The sequence below is a fragment of the Taudactylus pleione genome, unplaced genomic scaffold (genome assembly GCF_031769625.1).
Source record: "Taudactylus pleione unplaced genomic scaffold, aTauple2 ptg000214l, whole genome shotgun sequence".
Classification (NCBI taxonomy): Eukaryota; Metazoa; Chordata; class Amphibia; order Anura; family Myobatrachidae; genus Taudactylus; species Taudactylus pleione.
Genome location: NW_028284616.1, coordinates 6,326,760 through 6,345,956, shown reverse-complemented (window position 1 = coordinate 6,345,956; position 19,197 = coordinate 6,326,760). Strand labels below are relative to the sequence as shown.

At 45.2% G+C, this 19,197-nt stretch overlaps 1 protein-coding gene across 1 annotated transcript in view; it reads left to right on the top strand.

Moving 5' to 3' along the window:
* Positions 1 to 5,470: 5,470 nt before the first annotated feature.
* The window catches only part of CILP2 (cartilage intermediate layer protein 2), a 44,319-nt gene continuing 30,592 nt past the window's right edge, over positions 5,471 to 19,197 (top strand). Inside the window, exon 1 of the mRNA XM_088478391.1 lies at positions 5,471 to 5,531. Coding sequence (XP_088334517.1) covers positions 5,471 to 5,531 — 61 coding nt within the window. The remainder of the gene's footprint in view (positions 5,532 to 19,197) is intronic.

Below are 19,197 nucleotides of genomic sequence, written 5' to 3'. Positions count from 1 at the left end.
ATATATATATATAAATATGCGAATACTAAAAAATTGTGTCTGAAAGAAGCATGAATATTGGAATAAATTATTCTGAGGGGTCTATTTACTAAGCAGTGTTAGGAGACCGAGTGAAAAGTGATAAGAAAGTGATGAGGTGCCAGCCAATCAGCTCCCAACTGCCATCTCACATGCTAAAAATGACAGCTGGGAGCTGATTGGCTGGCACCTTATCACTTTCTTATCAATTTTCACTCTGTCTCCTAACACTGCTTAGTAAATAGACCCCTAAATATGATAATAACTAATGATTGTGGAAATGTTTCATGGCCAGTCAGTGGTGTCACTAGGAGGTACAGAGGTGCAGGCTGGCTGCACTAGATGACACCATCCAAGAGGATTACACTAAAATAGCAGATCTGCTCTGCTATTTTGGTGTCACCCCCTCGGATGGCGTCACAGAGCAGCGCTGCAGCGGTAATGGATGGTATGTGCATGGGCGCATCATCAACTGTGCTGGGAGAGACTGGGACTGTCCAGTAGCTCCAGATTGCTGGACAAGCCCTCAGCATGACAAGAATGGGGGTCTGCACATGCCATAGGCAAACACACGGGGGGTGGTCTGGTTGCCTAGAACTCCCCCTCCCCAGGCCACACCATGACCACAATAGAAATAGTATATAATACAATTTTACTAGTGCTGCATGTTCTCCTCAGTATCACAACTGAAATAATTAGCACTACCTGTGGATCTTTTAACACGTGTCAGCCAGTATTTAATACACTTGTGTAACCACCTAAGAGATCTACAAAACATGCACTGTTAGGGGTGCACTGCTAAAGACTATCTACAGGGTTCATTATTAATACTATTATGCAGTGCATAAGGAGACCAATATGTACATATATGTCCAGGTCAGTGCTAGGTTCTTCTGATGTTCCCCAGACTCCAGAACTTGCTCCAATGCTCTGGAATGGTGCCCACATCTGAAATAAAAATATTCCGCTCAGGCAGAATGGTCCGACTGCCGTATCTAATGGCTTACTGTGATTGCTGGTCCTCTATATGCTGGAATTATGGTGCAAAATACACTTTGTATGACACATATTAAAGCTGGATAAGTGCTAATTATGCCCTCTTCTATGACTGGCCACACTCTAAAATCAAGCATTTGGAAACCTCCCTTTATAAATCCTGCATTTGCCCCTGCATGCAGTCACGCCCTCAAAACTTCACACATGAGGGGGCATGGCCTATTGGGCGTGAGGACACACCCCTTTTGCCCACACGCAAATGATAACTGGTCTATTTCTGTAAATGTCTTTTCATTTTGCACATCTACCTACTGGTATTTGAGTTCATTTTTTTATCCTCATGATCCATCAGGTTGGGCAGGGATCATTGTTGGACAACAATTAGATGTTGCCACAGATGCTCAGTTGGATTGAGATCTGGGATTTGACTAGGCCCCTTCAAGGCCTTAAGGCCCCCATCCATCTGCGATGGATTGCTGCGATCCTGCCATGCTGCAACCCGGCATCGCAGGATCACAGAAATCCAACATGTTGTATTTCACAGATATGACAATCACGATCAAAAAATGATTGTGATTGTCAAATTGGTGAAATGTAACATTTAAATGTAACAATTTTAGCAATCCTGCGACGGATCGCTGAACATTGATGGTCCCCGGTCGGCATTTCCGACCAGCGGATCGGCGTTCCCATCTGATCGCAGGATCGCAATATCCTTGATCAGATGTATGGGGGCCGTTACTTAATAGCAGTTAATTGTATATTATGCAGTGTTTTACAGAGAATATTGCAGTTACTCACATCAGTCCCTGCTCCAGTGTAGCTTACAATCTATATTCCCACCACATGGATACACATACACACGGGTTCATTTTTTGTCCTATCAGTATGATTATCTCTAACCACTGTCGATACCTTCTCATGACTAGCATTCACTTAAGCCTGAGTGATGTGAGCGTGATCGTTAAAAATAATAATAATAATAATAATAAAAAACACCTGGCCTATCTAAATATGATTATACTCCCCAGTATCTCATGCACTATTAATTCTCAAATTCTACCACCACCTAACTTGCTGCTACATGCTCCCTCCTCCCTGTCTTCCCCATCTGTATCATGCCATGTCTGCCCCTCCCCTTGAGAATGTAAGCTCTTGCGAGCAGGGCCCTCTACCCTCTTGTGCTTCTCATTACTTTATTTTCATCTACTTCTTACTCACCACTAGGACACCTAACACTTGGTTGCTTTTGCTCTGTTGCTTATTTGGGTGTTATGGCAACCAATGTATCTTATCCACGTCCTTGTCCTGTATTGTATTGTACTGTAAGTCACTTTTTTGGTTATGTACTTTGTAAGGCGCTGCGGAACACTTGTGGCGCCATATAAATAAACGATAATAATAACAATTATAGATATATATTATGATGAATCTGTTTTAAAATACTGGAGAAATAAAAGTAAAGTCTAACATTTAAGAATTTTCTATAATACAGTTTGAAAGTGTACTTTGTTCATCATATTTGCTGTATATAATCATTATTTTCACTTTGCAGCTGTGTGCCCTGTATATGAGAGTTTCTGTCAACAGTATCTTCTGGTTATTTGTTGATGTTGTATATGTTGCTAACATTTTACTGTTTGGTTGCACAACTACCCCAATTGTGAGGAAATATTGCAGCTAACTATGGGCCTGATTCAGACCCACTCGCGAGCGGCTGTCCGCTCGCAAGTGGGTCGATGTTCTGGACTGAGCATGCGCACGACGGAGGGAGCTCCGTCGTGCGCATGCGCCAGACGCGACGAGCGAAGGAAAGTCCTTCGCTCGTTGTGTCCGATCAAAGGGGGCGTGCTGTCAATGTTGATTGACAGCACGCCCCCTTTGGTAGGCGTGCCGGGGGCGTGCCTCCCTGACGGGGGCGTTTCCACGGGAACGCCTCCCGTCAAAAGCCGGCCCACTGACATCACTAGTGATGTCAGTGGGAGTGATTTTGGCTCTGATAGAGCCAAAATCACTCCGGAGCTTGCGGTTGAAAACCTCAACCGCAGGCTCCGGCTCGCAATTTCGATGGTCGCGATGGTCTCGACCATCGCGGCCATCAAAATGCACGCTCGTATAGCCTGTGGGTGGTGACCCACAGCTATACGAGCGTCCAGAAGGACGCTCCATTTTCATGGAGGCCGGCCCTCATTCAGAGCGTGCGCTCTGCTCAGAGCGTACGGCTCTGAATGAGGGCCTATATTCATTTAATTTGAATTACTTTTACACAATATTGGTGGTTAATCAGGGCCGGTGCTAGACTTCTAGGCACCCTAGACAAAACTTCTTCATGCGCCCCCGCACCCCCCCTGTACTCATTTAGCTCCTCAGGTGAAAATGACCTTGCACAGGTGGAGTAGAGGATATGGTTTGTGTTACAGAAAAAATATTTTTATATACTTATATATAATATTTATATATAAGACACAAAACTCATCCGCCACTCCACCTGTGCAAAGTAATTTTCATCTGTGGGGTTGAATGAGTACAAAGAGGGGGGGGCACAGGCAGAAGTATGTATATATACACACATATAAATATATACATATTTACAGTATATATATATATTTACATATATATATATATATATATATATATATACACACACACACACCCACAGTATCAGGGACGTAACTGGTGGGAGAGAAGGAGCTGGGCGCCCCCTGGTAACACATTCTCAGCGGGCACCCCGCAAGTGGGGGGTGTGATCGGAGGGCCGGGCGCCCTCTAGTGGCCGGCGCCCTTAGGAAGCTGCCTAAGCTTGCCCTGTGGTTAATATAGCAAATTATTTTCTGCTTTATCTTGTTCTGCAATTAGTTGCTTCTGTTTGTTAATAAGAATCACAGAGACCAAGCTTATTAAATACAGTTTGATATGAGAAAATACAATACTTAAAGGATATACAAAAACAATTAATAAAAATTACTAACAAAGATATTATTAGGCAAGAGGAATTAACAAAAATTTCATAAATTACATAATCATAGCTGTTTGTGGGGAGATGCAAAAAGATAGCACAATTATCCAAATTCAGAATGACTCCCAAAGAATTGAGCAAAGTTTGTGTATCCGACATGGCATTTTATTGGGCTGTCAAATGGCATCTTGGGCTGTTAAATGGCACCCTTTTGTAGTCACTGGTCAGTTTTTGTGTGGATGCAAATTAGGTTTGATGACTCTTTTCAGAAAACATGCTGAACTTAGGAATGCTTCAACCATATTATATCTCTGCTTGTGTGTACATTAGAGAAGAATTATATTATATTAAAATAATAGAGCATCTTATGAACAAATAAATAAGAGACACGAATATATTATAATTAGAGATGAGTGGTTCGGATTTGGCATGGATCTTCATGCCAAGTTTGGATCTCAGAACAAGGCAAAACATCATCTTTCACAGACAAAAATTATGTTATGTCTACGACAGATTTTTGCATCATTCGAAGATCCACATTTGGCAGAAAGATCTGAGCCAAAATCCGATCTACTCAGCTCTAATTATAATGTTGTCTCCAAAGGTTATGATATTATCGTATTTATTCCTCTTTCTTAAAAAGGAATTTGACTTGCATTGCTGGTAGGGTTGGGGGTGAGCTTAGTTTCTCTATTGTTTTGGTTAAATATGAGATAGGACAAGTGGCATTGAAGGATCTATTGGTGGCCAAGCTGATGGATAAATCTGTGGAAGCCCTATATTTTCCAGAAGGTAAAGTCAGCAGAAGATCTAAACTTTTGACAATAAGAGCAAATGTAAAGCCCCATCTGTGTACAGAGGTGTCCCTCAGCTGGTCAAGTAGACACAGTAATACACTGTGAATGTTACAGTTCAAGGAAGAGACACAACCTGGCCCTGTCAAAATCAATATTAACAGAATTTCCTACTTTCCTCATAATAACCTTCTTACTGTAGGCTGTAATAGTGCAACCATAATCAATGTTTACAGAAAAAGATGTGGTAAGGAAACATATTGCAAGAAACAATATAAGAAAACAAGTGTGGAAACTTTAGTTTTCTTTTTAAAGAGTAATTATTGACCCAGTGAAATATATTAATTATAATGGTTACTTTACACACAGTGGGGTAAGAAATGTATAAAATACATGAACTCGATGATAAGAAATCACCACCAGAAAAAAAGAAGTATCTACAGGTAAGACAACATTAAGAAATAGAAAATAATGGCTACAACAAGCAGAAAAGAGGCACAGACATATACACACTGTAGTGTTGTTTTACATTTTGAGATGCCTCCAGTTCTTACACACCAGTTAGGCTCCTATTTCATCTCCTGCAAGCTGACCCCTCATGTTGGTCTAGAAGAGGCTTTATATTCAGCATGCTGTGGAGCTCACTACCTGTCCAGCATCAGAGAGAGAGGTAGATCCTGCACCATCTGTTCTATACAGGGCAGTCATGCCAGCTTGCTGTCAAGCACTGCTGCTCTCTGTCCTTGTGAAAGTTGTAGCCACCTTTGGTAAGTGAAAAACTCTCAAATAAACTTTTTCTTAATTTTTTTAGGTTCAATCTGCAAGTTTAATTTGATGCACAAACTGTTCAGCCTTCTATACAACTGGTACCTAAATGGGCTGTCTTTAGCACTAAAATATCTTATATAATAACACATATTCAGTTAATTTGATGAACTGGAACTTATATATAATAAATGGTAAATAAAGACAAACAATTACCTTTAGAGTTATGTTTACTATTTAACTCTGTTTCACTCCTGCTATAATGCATAAAACTGCTGGAAATATTGCAGGAATTTTGATTCACATTTTTGGACAGACACCTGCTTCTTGCTGGAATAGCCTCTATAGGTATTGTCTTTCTTCTGTGTAATAAAAAAAGTATATTCTGTAAATGCAATACCTACATTTATTTATTCTGTTTGAAATATAATGCTACCGTGCCATGTACAGTGTATAAATCCTACTATGATTAGTACTAAATGACACACATTTTTTGGAATTACCTTGTTTTATTTCCCTTTGTGATTTTTTTTTCTCAGCATATTTGTTTGCATGTGGCAAAGTAGATTACATTAATGTAATAGTTTATTCTCTCACTTGGGAATATTATTAATGAAATGGAAAATTTATATATACCAAGGGTCAGAAGGGAACAGGCTTATCTAAGTTAAAATGCAGTAAGGAGGGTGTTTCCACAATGGCTCATTCACATATCTCAGTTACTATGTGTTGTGCATGCTGTAGTAACTAATAATGCGCTGATTGCATGTACAGTGCTATTAAAATGCAAGTGGCTTAGGGATCAACCAGTGCACCTCAGTCTCTATGTGCATGAAAATAGTTGAGTATTGTTTTCCACTTTAAGACCTTGTGGGGTAACTGTTTTAAAAAAGTGATATCTAATATAGTTCTTCTAAGTTCATATCTTTCAAAAGTTCTGTGAGCATATTGCAATTAATATAATATTTGATAAGAAACTCTCCATTGATTAGATAGAATTGAAATGTTGTTGTCTTGAAGACATTTACAGATCTCAAAATTGGGAAAAGGGGTTGGTTGTTGGGTCTGCCTTCCCCCTTTACTTCCTGTGTAAATGTATATTTTCCCTGGTTAGAAATAGCACTTACCCTGGCATTCCACTCAGGATCGGGTCACATGATGGATGTATCTGACCTGCCTTCTCCAAGCCCAAGTGCTGGGACCGGGAGAAAGCCTCCCACAGAAGCTCAGTGTAGAGTTCATTTGGGAGGGTAACGTTAAAAGTGTGAACCAGGACCAAACTGATACATATGCTAGATAAGTAAATAAACTTAAGCTGGTTAAAGTGACATGGGGCTGCATTCTCCATGCCAAGCTGTTATCTGCCTCCTAACAGCGTATCTCTGGAGATGTCTGCAGTTTATTGTGTTTACGTGGATGCACCTTACTATGTTTTGCCCATGGTTGGCCAATTCCTCTTTTAAAATGTAGCAATTTTTTGGATTGTTACAGCATTGATAAGATTACATATTGATCTACAAAGGAGTAAACAACATATATTATTAGTGAATTGAAATGAAGTCATACTTCACTTATTCAAATTCATTGTCTCTTTTAGAAGTTCTGCTCTTTCCCTATCTAAGCAATCCTAGTTTACAGTAAGTCGCTCTATTCTTCCCAATCCTCTAACCATCACTTTGCCACCTTGAACAGCCTCCTTTTTCCTCTCCCCCACTTCACTCTGTATATCCCACTATACATCTAAAATTGATTCTACCCAACATGATATTAGTTCCCATCAATCTCCTCTCATTCCCTTCCCCCTACCCCTTACCACGATTTGAAGCACCTTCTTGCTTGCTCTCTTCCATCATTTGCCCTTTTGACTCCAATCCCTCCAGTCCATCTTTGAACGCCTGCTAACACATTGCCCACCTACTGTATTTAATCTGTTTAACCTATCCCTCTCGGCTGGTACATACCCTCATAAACATGTCCTGGTATCCACATAATGAAGAAATCCTCAATCCATGCACTGCCTCATCTCTCTCCTCCCTAAGACTCAAAACTATTTTTTATCTACAACTGCCTCGTCTCTTTTTTCCTTCCATTCCCTTCTAGACTCGCTCCAATCTGATTTTTCCACATCACTGAATCGTCCTCACTAAGGTCACCAAACACCTACTCATAACAGATTTAAAGGGTCACTTCTTTATTTTTATCCTCCTTGACCTGAGGGCAGCCTTAAATATCATCAAGATCCCCTCCTCCTGAAAATCCTACACTCTATCTGTGTCCATGAATCTGTGCTCTGATGTTTAATTTTCTAATCACTCAACTGCTCTGTGTTTATGCTTGCCTCCAACTCCCCTCCACTCAACCTTCCTGTCATTGCCCCACAGGTATCTGTCCTTGGCCCCTTAGCTTTTCTCTCTGTACTGTTTCCATTGGTATGCTCATCATCCCCGTCAGCTTACATTGCCACCTCATGACACTCCAATTTTCTTCTCTTGACATGACCTTTCCACATCTGTCATCTCCTGTATCACCAACTGTCTGTCAACCATTTCCTCATGGATAGTCCAGTTATTCCTTAAATTTAACATCACAACTACTGGTCATAGTCTTTCCTCATCCCTCTGTCTCTCAATTGACAATAACGCCTCTCCTCTTTCGATGCAAGTCCTCTGTCTAGATGCCATCCTAAATTCCACCCTCTACTTCAGCCACTACATTTAGTTCCTCTCCTAATCCTTACACTTCTGTAATATTTTCAGCATCAGGTCCAATCGGATGCCACTAGAACTATAATCCATGACAGTGTCATCTCTCATATTGATAACTGTAACCTATCCTCCTGACTTACCATACTCTCCCCTTGCCCCTCATCAGTCCCTCCTCAACTGTAAGGATAATATTCCTCTCTTCCCAATCCACTTCTACTGCTTCCCTCTTTCAGTCACTTTACTGGTTCCTAGTCCTAATGAGAATCAAGTTCAAAACACAATTCATCTACAACCTAATTTAGTCAATACATACTCCTAACAATTGTCTAGTCTCCTCATCCTGATCACCAGCGTGCTCTTAAAATTAGAGATGAGCGAGTTTGGATCTCAGAGATCCGAACCCACCCGAATTTTGCTGGCAGTGTCCTCAGTACATGGAATGGCAGTGCTGGCAGTGTTCTCAGTGAAGGGTACCGGCGGTGTCGGCAGAGCGGGGGTGCCAGCGCAGTGTCCTCATTGCAGGTTTGCTGACTGTGTCAGCAGTGCAGGGGTGTTCTCAATGCAAGGTGCTGGCGGTGTCGGCAGAGTGGGGATGCCAGCAGTGTCCTCAGTGCAGGTTTGCTGACTGTGTCGGCAGTGCAGGGGTATTCTTAATGCAGGGTGCCGGCGGTGTCCTCCATGCAGGTCTACTGTCGGCAGTGCAGGGGTGCTGGTGGTGTCCTCACTGTGGGAGTGTCGGCAGTGTGGGGGTCGCTGATGGTGTCCTCAGTACGTTGGGCAGCAGTGCAGGAGTGTCGGCAGCGGTGGTGTCGGCAGCGGGGGATGCTGCCAGTGGGGGTGCTGGCAGTGTGTCGGCAGCGGGGGGTGCCAGCGGTGTTAGGCGTTTTTTCTTTCTTTGTATTGATTTCAATGGGCTTAACGCTGATTGGCTGAGAGCCATGTCAAACGGCTCTCTCTGCCAATCAGCGTTAAGCCCGCTGAAAACAAAACCTTGCGACTTGACAGAGGGGTCGCGAGGTTTTGCCTCTGGTCAGGGATCCGAGCTTGGATGAGCTTGGATCGCCACGGATCCCCGAAATTCGGGTGGGTCCGGTTCTCAGGGAACCGGACCCGCTCATCTCTAGTCGGCGCACATCTCTACTTAAAATGAATCTTATTCAAGCCTACCTCTTGAGATGCTTATATCTCTTAATCATATCTGATTCTATATGTTCAGAGCGCAAATATGTTTACCTATATACGAGCCCCTTTATGTATATCTTATTCCTTATATTTTCCAACAGACGGCCTAAAGACAGACATAAACAGAAGCTACCCTTATACAAATGATCAAATAGGATACAAAAGGGCTGATTCTGATTCACACGCTTCTGCGACTTCTTTAGCATCTTTTGCCATAGTCGCGTATGACACTTTATGCTAACACTAGTAAAAGCCCTTCCCATGGTGTACAAGAATGCATCTGAATGTACAAGGACTGGGACACCTACTTTGTGTGTCTTTAGATGTAACAATTCCGCTTGGTGCGTTTTTAGACACAACCATTAGTTGCACCATTGAAACATGCACCAGCCCCAGGTAAACTGCAGGGCGCTGCTGGATTGATATGTAGTGTGGACCACACATAAGTGCAGTCTGCACTACACTACTGGGAACAAACACACAGCCGCTGGCGCCGGAAAGCTATGTGTTTGTTTTAGCAGCCGATGAGAGTCACACAGACTCTCATCGGCTGCTGCACTCACTGCCGGAGCCGGGCTGGAGCTCACTCATGAGCTCCATTTTCCGGCTCCCGCAGTGAGTAATGGGAGAGACGTCATGACGTCTCTCCCATCATGCAGAGCGGGCCGTCCCAGGGGACAGAGGAGCGGACGCCAGAGCGGGGATTAAGGTAAGTGGAGGTTTTTGTTTTTTCTTCCGTGTGTGTCTGTCTGGGGGGGGGGGGGAAGTGTATCACTACTGGGGGCACTGCTGGGGGGGACTACTACTGGGGGCACTGCTGGGGGGGACTACTACTGGGGGCACTGCTGGTGGGGGACTATTACTGAGGGCACTGCTGGAGGACTACTACTGGGGGCACTTCTGGGGGGTTACTGCTGGGGGCACTGCACTGGTGGGACCACTACTGGGGGTGCTGCAAAGGTGGGCATTACTGCTGGGGGCACTGCATAGGTGGGGGACTACTGCTGGGGGCACAGCTGGGGGGGAGACTACTGGAGGCACTGCATCGGGGGAGACTACTATTGGGGGCACTGCACTGGTGGGTTAGTACTGGGGGCACTATATAAGAGTCACTGCACAGGAGGGGACTACTACTGGGAGCATTATATAAGGGGCACTGCATAGGGGGACCACTACCTGGGGCACTATATAAGGGGCACTGTGTAGGTGGGACTACTACTGGGGGCATTATATAAGGGGCACTGCATAGGTGTACCACTACTGGGAGCACTGCATAGGGGGCCACCACTGGGGGCACTGTATAAGGGGCACTACTGGAAGCACTGCATAGGGGGCCACCACTGGGGGCACTGTATAAGGGGCACTACTGTGGGCACTGCATAGAGGGGGCCACTACTGGGGGCACTGTATAAGGGCTTGTGTAGCTATCCGAGGGTGGGGGTAAGCGCAATGCTGAAGAAATGGTTAGGGTGCCAAGAAACCTTGCACTGGCCCTGACCAGCCCCATGCTAGGTGCAGAATCACATCACAGTATGGCTTCCCATGTCAGCGATTAGGCATCTGCGTTGGCAACCAGTCATGTGACACACCCGCAACACTCACACATCTACTACATTTGGGAGACCATGCATCTCAGTCACTACTGCTCCTCTGTGCACACACACCTTGGGACATGTGCGTCTCTTTAGCTACTTAGGCGCATGAGTAGATGAATAACATTGACTATTTACCTGAATATCAGCATTTCTCTCAACTCACAGTCAGAGCCTTAACCTGAGATTTCGATATCATTTTCCTTTTTGTACACAGTACTGGAGATTGCAGAAACTTTTCAACAGCTGTACCCTCCTCTGAGTTACTGCATTATTTATTTGCATTCTAAGATACATTTGTTTCATATACTGAATTAGCATTTTTTTCTTCTATATACTGTATACTTTAGAAAATTGTGAAAAAATATGAATAGTGGATAAATACAATTTAAGTATAAGCAGGAAGGGTTAGCGGAAATAAGATTCACTCAAGCATAAAGTGATGGATAAACAAAATACAAGAAAACACTATATACTGTAGGCTTTAAAGCATGCTGCTTTATATAATGGGAAACATAACAGCAGCACTCACTGAAGTTTTCTTTTTTTTACTAGCTATAAATAGTTACCAATGTAATACTTGGGCACAAATCAATGCATTTATGAAGCAGTAGAATATTTTTTGTGTAATCAGTGTTTATTGGCAGTCACAAATATACAGAAGCAATCAGAGAATCAACAAGTACTGTCATATTGTGAGCACATTTTCCAACATAACAAGAAAAAGAGAGGAATAAACACACACCAAGAAGGATGGGGGTGAGAATTGGGGATGTAGTAAAATATGAGGGTGGTAAAATTCCAGCTCAAGGGTGATCTATTGGATAGAGGGGGATTCCAATAGATCAAAACCAAACAGTTTCACTTCTGCAGACAAACCCGATACTCAGCAGATTCTTTGTATCTAACCAGGCACTGAATTCCTGGTACCAATCCTGGCTGGAAAGGGATAGGTCTTCCGTTTTCATGTACATATCATTTCTTTAAACCATACAGATGTCGGAGGTGATTGAGTGGCCTTCCACTGAAAAGGGATTACAGCTTTTGCAGCACTGATAAAATGTTTGAGTAGAGATTTCTTGTATCTAGATATGGATAGTTTTCTAAGATTAAGCAGCCAGCATCCAGGGTCAGATGGTGTAGTCTCCACAACCACAGCCCTAGAGATCCAGATAACCATATCCCGGAGCTCAGGAATCTTGGGGTAATCCCATCATACTGTATATGTAGGGGGACTCCAGCAAACCTCCACAACATGAGTTAGGTTGACATGGGAACATTTTACAGAGAACACTTGGGCACCTGTATCATCTCCCAAGAAATGTACAGCGGGTGTCAACAACCGAGATGCTCTGCGAGGAGACTTGCGTAAATAAAAATATTTTTTCCATTGACGATCAGAAATAGTGAGTTCATGTTCTTGCTGGCAGACAGCAGTGAAAGTGGGGAGATAACAAAACTGTCCTTCAGACATCAGTCTGAGTGTGTCTAAGCACTGCAGAAGAGGTGATAGTATTTCATTCATTATCACTTAGGATATAAGATGTCTTGTTGATGATGTCTATTTACATTCTGGACCGCATGCCCTGCACCATTCTAGATATGCCAATGTATCATTTTCTCCCCACTGCCTACAGCAGCATCAAACCCTTGGATTCTGCTGCTTTGCTGCTTATTTGAGTATTATGACTGGCAATCAGTGGTGGATTTTACTGTCACCTCCAGGCAGCGGCGGATTGGCAATTGAAAGTGGCCCTGGAAAAAACTGTGAAAGTGGCCCTCGGTGTGCACGCCGAAGGCGCGCGCTGAAAAAGTGGGTGTGGCCTCGTGGAAAGGGGTGCGGCCTAATGCAAAACACCATACCCGCAAGCCACTCCCCCTGTTTCAGTCATAGTCATACTGGGGGTATGCCTACCGCTCCAGGAGCTGATAGCTATGCCCACAGTCCCTCTCTCCAGTGAATAAGCACAGTGAGCATGTGAATGAGTATTTTCTTACCTATATGATTTCTCTGCAACGCCAATGGGGGACTTCTGAAGAAATTGATCCTCCCCGGACAGGCAGTATCTTGAGTTGGTATTTGCTATTCATGCACGAGATCCCATGGTCTGGAAGCTGCCTGTATGTGTCCCAATAAAACCAATGTCATTATCATGCAACAGAGGTTCAACCAGATAATAAATGTGGGTTTCCCAGATCAAACAATTTTATATTAATAAAATATATTTGCTCCTTTGGTACCATTTGCATCAGAATATGGTTTCATTAGAATTGTTATCTTACTGAAGATTACTGTGCCCCAGTGTTTTCTTCTAATAGTATCAGCGTTCCTACCGTCCTATATGTGTGTCTCCAGCACCACTGCCTTGGTGTGTCTCCTGCCTATCCCCTCTCATGTGTTTCTTCAGCGCTATCTCCCTGTGCCTCTCCAGTGCCACCCCCAATTCTTTCCGGCACCATCCACCAACAGTGCCATCATCCTGCGTCTCCCGAGCGCCATCATCCTGCATCTCCTCAGTGGCATCCTCCTGCCCTAGCACAGAATAGCCCTTCTTTCTCACACACAGATCATCTCCCCTTAGCACAGAATACCCCCCTCCCCGCAGACAGATCATCATTTCCCCCACCCTTAGTATAGCAGACCCCCCCTCTCACAGACAGATCATCTCCCCCACCCCTAATGTAGAAGACCCCCATCCCCAGACAGATCATCATCTCCCCCACTCCTAGTATAGCAGACCCCCCTTCCCACAGACAGATCATCTCCCCCGCCCTTAGTATAGCAGACCCCCCCTCCCCCAGACAGATCATCATCTCCCCCGCCCCTAATATAGCAGACTCCCCCAGACAGATTATCTCCCCTTAGCACAGAATACCCTCCCTCCCCACAGACAGATCATCATCTCCCCCGCCCTTAGTATAGCAGACCCCCCTCCCCCAGACAGATCATCTCCTCCACCCCTAATGTAGAAGACCCCCATCCCCAGACAGATCATCATCTCCCCCACCCCTAGTATAGCAGACTCCCCCAGACACATCATCTCCCCTTAGCACAGAATACTCCCCTCCCCACAGACATATCAACCCCCCCGTCCCCACAGACAGATCATCATTTCCCTCGCCCTTAGTATAGCAGACCCCCCCTTTCCCAGACAGATCATCTCCCCCACCCCTAATGTAGAAGACCCCCATCCCCAGACAGATCCTCATCTCCCCCTTAGACTGCAGCCAAACCCGATTGTCTCCTCTCCACTCTGCCCCCTCCCCAGACTGTGAAATGAAACTTAAACATGACACTTCACAACCTGGGGAGGGGAGAGTGGAGAGGATGTGATCAGGCTGACAGACTGACTCTGACCGGCCCCCCATCCCCGCCGCAACTTACCATCACTGCGGCTACGCTGTCATCCGCGGTCCCGTGCCACTTCACCTCACTCCTCCTTGATGACGCCGACTGTACACTTTGTGAGGCTTTCATAGGCTGCTGGCCGCTGGCCACTCTTCTCGCGATGGAGGCTCAGGCACGCGCGGCCAAGTAGTACTGATAGGCAGCCGGGCTGCTTGTGTAAAACACACAGGAGCCGACTTGCGGGGGGGCGGGGCCTCAAATAACAAGCGGCCCACCGGTATTTTCCCCGCAAAATGTAATGCCCAATCCACCCCTGCCTCCAGGGAGACAGAGGAGTCAATACAATGAAGTGTGAGTCGGGTCCTGCTAGGTGTTTGCACTTCCCTGAGGGTGTGACACAGTAGGGAATATATTCATTTTAAGGAAAACAGTTTGGGAATTCCTTCAGAATCCCTTGGACACCCCCTTCCCTAATTAGACTAATTAGGCAATTACAAGTTTTAAATTATCCTAACTGGGCCAATAATTACATGTCATTATTGTGGTTAAAAAATGGCTTCAAATTAGCCCAAAATCAATTTTTTCCTTGTATTAGGCATCCTAAATTTAATTTTAGGTAGTTTTAAAGGAAAAATAATTGCTTTTTATCCTTCTTTTTTTATTTTTTTTAAAAGAAATTAAAGTGCCCTCAAATTACCAAAAATAATCACCTTTTTTTATACTTTTATTTTGCATTTTTTGTTTAAATCCTTTGTGATTAAACGAAAAAAGTTTGCTTTTTATAATTTTTTTTATTTATTTATTTTTTAAAAAATGCACACATCAGCCATTTGAACTTGGCACTTTAAGGGGTCCAAGATGGTATCTCCACTTTTTCATGCATTTCTCCCAGGTTGCATTTTGTAAAAAAATCGCACACACTGGTGTGATTATTACAAAACTCGCTTTTGCAAACTTGCACCTAATTGGTTTGACCCCAGAGTCTTTCGTGGCAGTTTTCTCCTACTGGGACTGTAATTCCGGGCCGCGATAAGCAGAGAGAGTACTTCTACTGGGAAGTAATTTTACCTAGGGTAGGGTTTCCCAAACTGGACAGTTAAGGTGCCTTGAGGACTCAGGGGGTGATTTAGCTTGGGACGGAATTGTAAAGCTGCATGCAAACAGCTTTGCAATTCCGTCTTTGTAAATATGCAAATGCACCAAGAGGTGTATGACACTCCTTGCTGCATTTCCAATCCCATGTCGCAGGCTGGGATCATCATCGCGATCCTCAGCTTACTCAGGCTGGCTGGCTTGCGAGGCCAAGAAACTGCATTCATGGATGTAGCACCTGGCCTTGCCACTCCCGGGAAAATGAGGCAGACATGCCCCCGTTTCCGGGAACGGAATCAGTATGATTCACCGCTGGCAGCCCGGCAGGGGTGAAAATTCTTGATCGTCAAAAGGTAAGTATTCACTAACCTAATTCTACACCCTAACCCTCCCTTAAGGGTGCCTAACCCTAACCTCCCCACCAAGTGCCTAACCCTAATCCTCCATAGGTGCCTAAACCTAACCCCCGCTTCCCCGCTGCCTAAACCTAAGTCCACCGGGGGGGTGCCTATTCATAAGTTCCCCCCCAGGAGCCCTTAACCTAAACCGCGGCTGTCCGCGCCTGGTGCCCAGCTTACGTCTGTCGGCCTCTCCGACTACTTCCCCTGGGAACACCAGACGCCTCCGCGCTGCTCCTTAATTGCCTCTGCCTGTCAATCAGGCAGAGGCATAGAAGGGTCTATCATACAGAAGGTGCAATCATACAGGACCCGTTCTGCATATTCACAGAACAGGTCCTGCATACGTGCAGATTTCCGATAATCGGGAATTTCCATTTAGCATTGCACACATGTGCGAATTAGCCCCTGAGTTAGGGACAGTGGCATAACTAGGGTCTTTGGCGCCCAGGGCAAGATGAAAAATTGGAAACCCCCCCTACTGTGTGAACGTGTCGAAGCCGTACGTACCAAAAAAGTGGGCATGGCCACATGCCAAAAGGGGCATGGTCACTGAAAACATGGGGGCATGTCAACATGACATGCCACCATTTCTCGTCACTCTGGGAACATTGCTTTCCATTCCATTTAATGCCCCCAGTAGTAGTGCCCCTTATGCAATACCTCTAGTAATAGTGCCCCTTATGCAGTTATGCAGTTCCCCCAGTAGTAGTGCCCTTTATGCAGTGCTGCCAGTAATTTTGCCCCTTATGCAGTGCCCCAAGTAGTAGTGCCCCTTATGCAGTGCCCCTTATGTAGTGCCCCTTATACAGTGCCCCCAGTAGTAGTGTTCCTTATACATAAAACACACAGAACACAAAACTGTACTTATCTGAATCCCCACTCTTGTGCCTGCCACTGTCTGCTCCTCCCACTCGGCACTATGGGAGAGACCTCATGACGTCTCTCCCTTCAACCACTGTGGGAGTCAGAAGGCAGAGCTAATGAGTGACTCCAGCCCGGTGCAGCAGCCAATAAGTCTGGCTGACTCTTATTGGCTGCTAAAACAAACACACCACCGCCGGGTAGTACACTCACTGTCAGTGAATGTTACTACCCTGTGCCGGTGTGTTCTTTTAAGTGTGTAGACAGTGTAGTGCCACAAACCGCACTAACCTGGACACAAACCCACACACCCCGACGCCGGTTCAAACAGCGCCCAGGGCAAGTGCCCCGCACTACTCCCCCTAGTTGCGCCACTGGTTAGGGAATCACTGACCTAGGGGCTGCAGGAGTGCTTTTTCACAGATCCGAAGCAGTGCAACCAGATAGCCTATGTAGCAAGTTTGTCCATGCTTGAATATTGATGTTTTCTCAAGTGCTTGACTAACCAGGGATACTATAGTTTGATCTACAATTTGGTATGTGTACATACTTAATTTTGTCACATAATAAAGAAAAGTATGTTAGGTTGAAAATAAATGCTTGGTGCAAATAGAACAGACTGCCTTCACAAGTAAAAAAGAAAATGGGGCCACACCACTATCAATTAGAGCTTATAGAAAAAAGGTAGACATGTATTTAAATGGTTAAACTCTACAAACTCTATAACTAGTGCTATTGTGCAAGACTCATCAGACTCAATAGCATCACATGTCTCTTAATTGTGTATTATGGTGCATGACTAATCTGTCTGAATACACATTCCATGTCTGAGTAAATATTATACACATACTTGCAAACATTTTGGCTGCACCCTGCTGGAGCTCCACCACCTCTACACAATACAGAGACTAGCATTGTGAAGGATGGGGTAGAGCCACAATGACTGCAATTCAGCAAATCACATCATGCTCCCCCTGCTGTGTTAGTGTGTGTAGAGGGGGGGGGACTATGTGGGTGGGTGGGTGGCGGCTGGCCGGCAGTCTTGACCACTTTTCCGGGAGTGACCGGGAACGCCACCCGATTCCCGTTTTGGGAGAGTAGGTAAGTATGATTATGCACCGGACTTAAAGATTAGAGTAATTTGCCTCAGGCGGCAAGACTTTATTTAGCTCTATAAAAGGGTCTGCATGTGCCCAAGTCTGTTACTGTATGTACTGGAGCCTCACAGACCTGTACAGTATTTAGCCTAAGAGAGATTACTACCTTATCCAATTGACTGTTCTTTATATTCTATTACTTGTATCCTGTTATCGCTCTATATATAAAATTAAGTTCCCAGTTCAGGGGTCTGTGTGTTCATTTGGGCTAACCTCTTGAACCACTGGACAGATTATGATAGGGTTTTGACTGTTCTATACAGCATTGGCCAAGAAAGGATTAGGGGGGTCATTCAGACCTGGTCGTTAGCGCCGATGCGCTGGGACCGGGTCGATGGCCCCCCACAGAGCTTGCGCATGACGGCACCGGCGCCGTCGTGCGCATGCGTGAGACCCGTTACGACCAACAGCACTGGTCGTAGCGGGTCTCGATCCAAAGGTGACGAGCTGTCGATGTTGATTGACAGCTCGCCCCGTTTGGAAGGCGGGCCGTGGGGGTGGCAGCCCAAACGGAGGCGTCCCCATGGGAACGCCTACCGTTTGGGGGCGGCCCCACTGACATCACTAGTGATGCCGGTGGAGAGCTTCCGGCTCAGACAGAGCCAGAAGCTCTCCGGGGCTTACGACAAGGGAGACCCTACCCTAGGGTCTCGTCGTAAGCCCCGATTGTCGCGATGGTCTCTGACCATCGTGACCATCACCGGAGCGGTCGTTAGAGCTGTGGGTGTTAACCCACAGCCTAACGACCGCAACAGAGGCGGCCGGTCAGGATGCAAGTGGCCGCCCAGTTTCTGAGCGACCGCTTGCATCCTCCGACCGCCTCTGAATGAGGCCCTAGGTGTAAACCATTCATCTGTGACAAAAGGGAGCCAAGCAGTAGCTATTTTAGTGAAGCAGTCACAGAAAAGAATCTAATCTTACACCAAGCTGAAGCACAGTAGCTGCCCATGGTACTGAAACAGCAAATCAGAGCTAGCAATGTGCCCTGTTGCTTAGCAGCAGCCTAGACAGGGGAGGGAGACAGGGAGTGAGCAGGAAAACATCTGATTCAGATAGAGAGTGAGATAAAGCCTCCAAATAACCCATAAAGATGCCCTGATGCAGCAGCCAGGTGAGGCATAGCTATCAGGAACTTAATAAAAACAAACAACCATTAGAACACCATCCAATGTTTTTCCATTCGATGGTGGCAAACATTGGACCACCACCATCAAATAGTACAAATACTACCAAACATTGATGGCTAGTAGCCATTGGATTCCAATGTTGATCCCTACGCTGAATCTCTAGGTGGACTCCGGCCACCACTCCTCCACTGTGCTCCCTCTC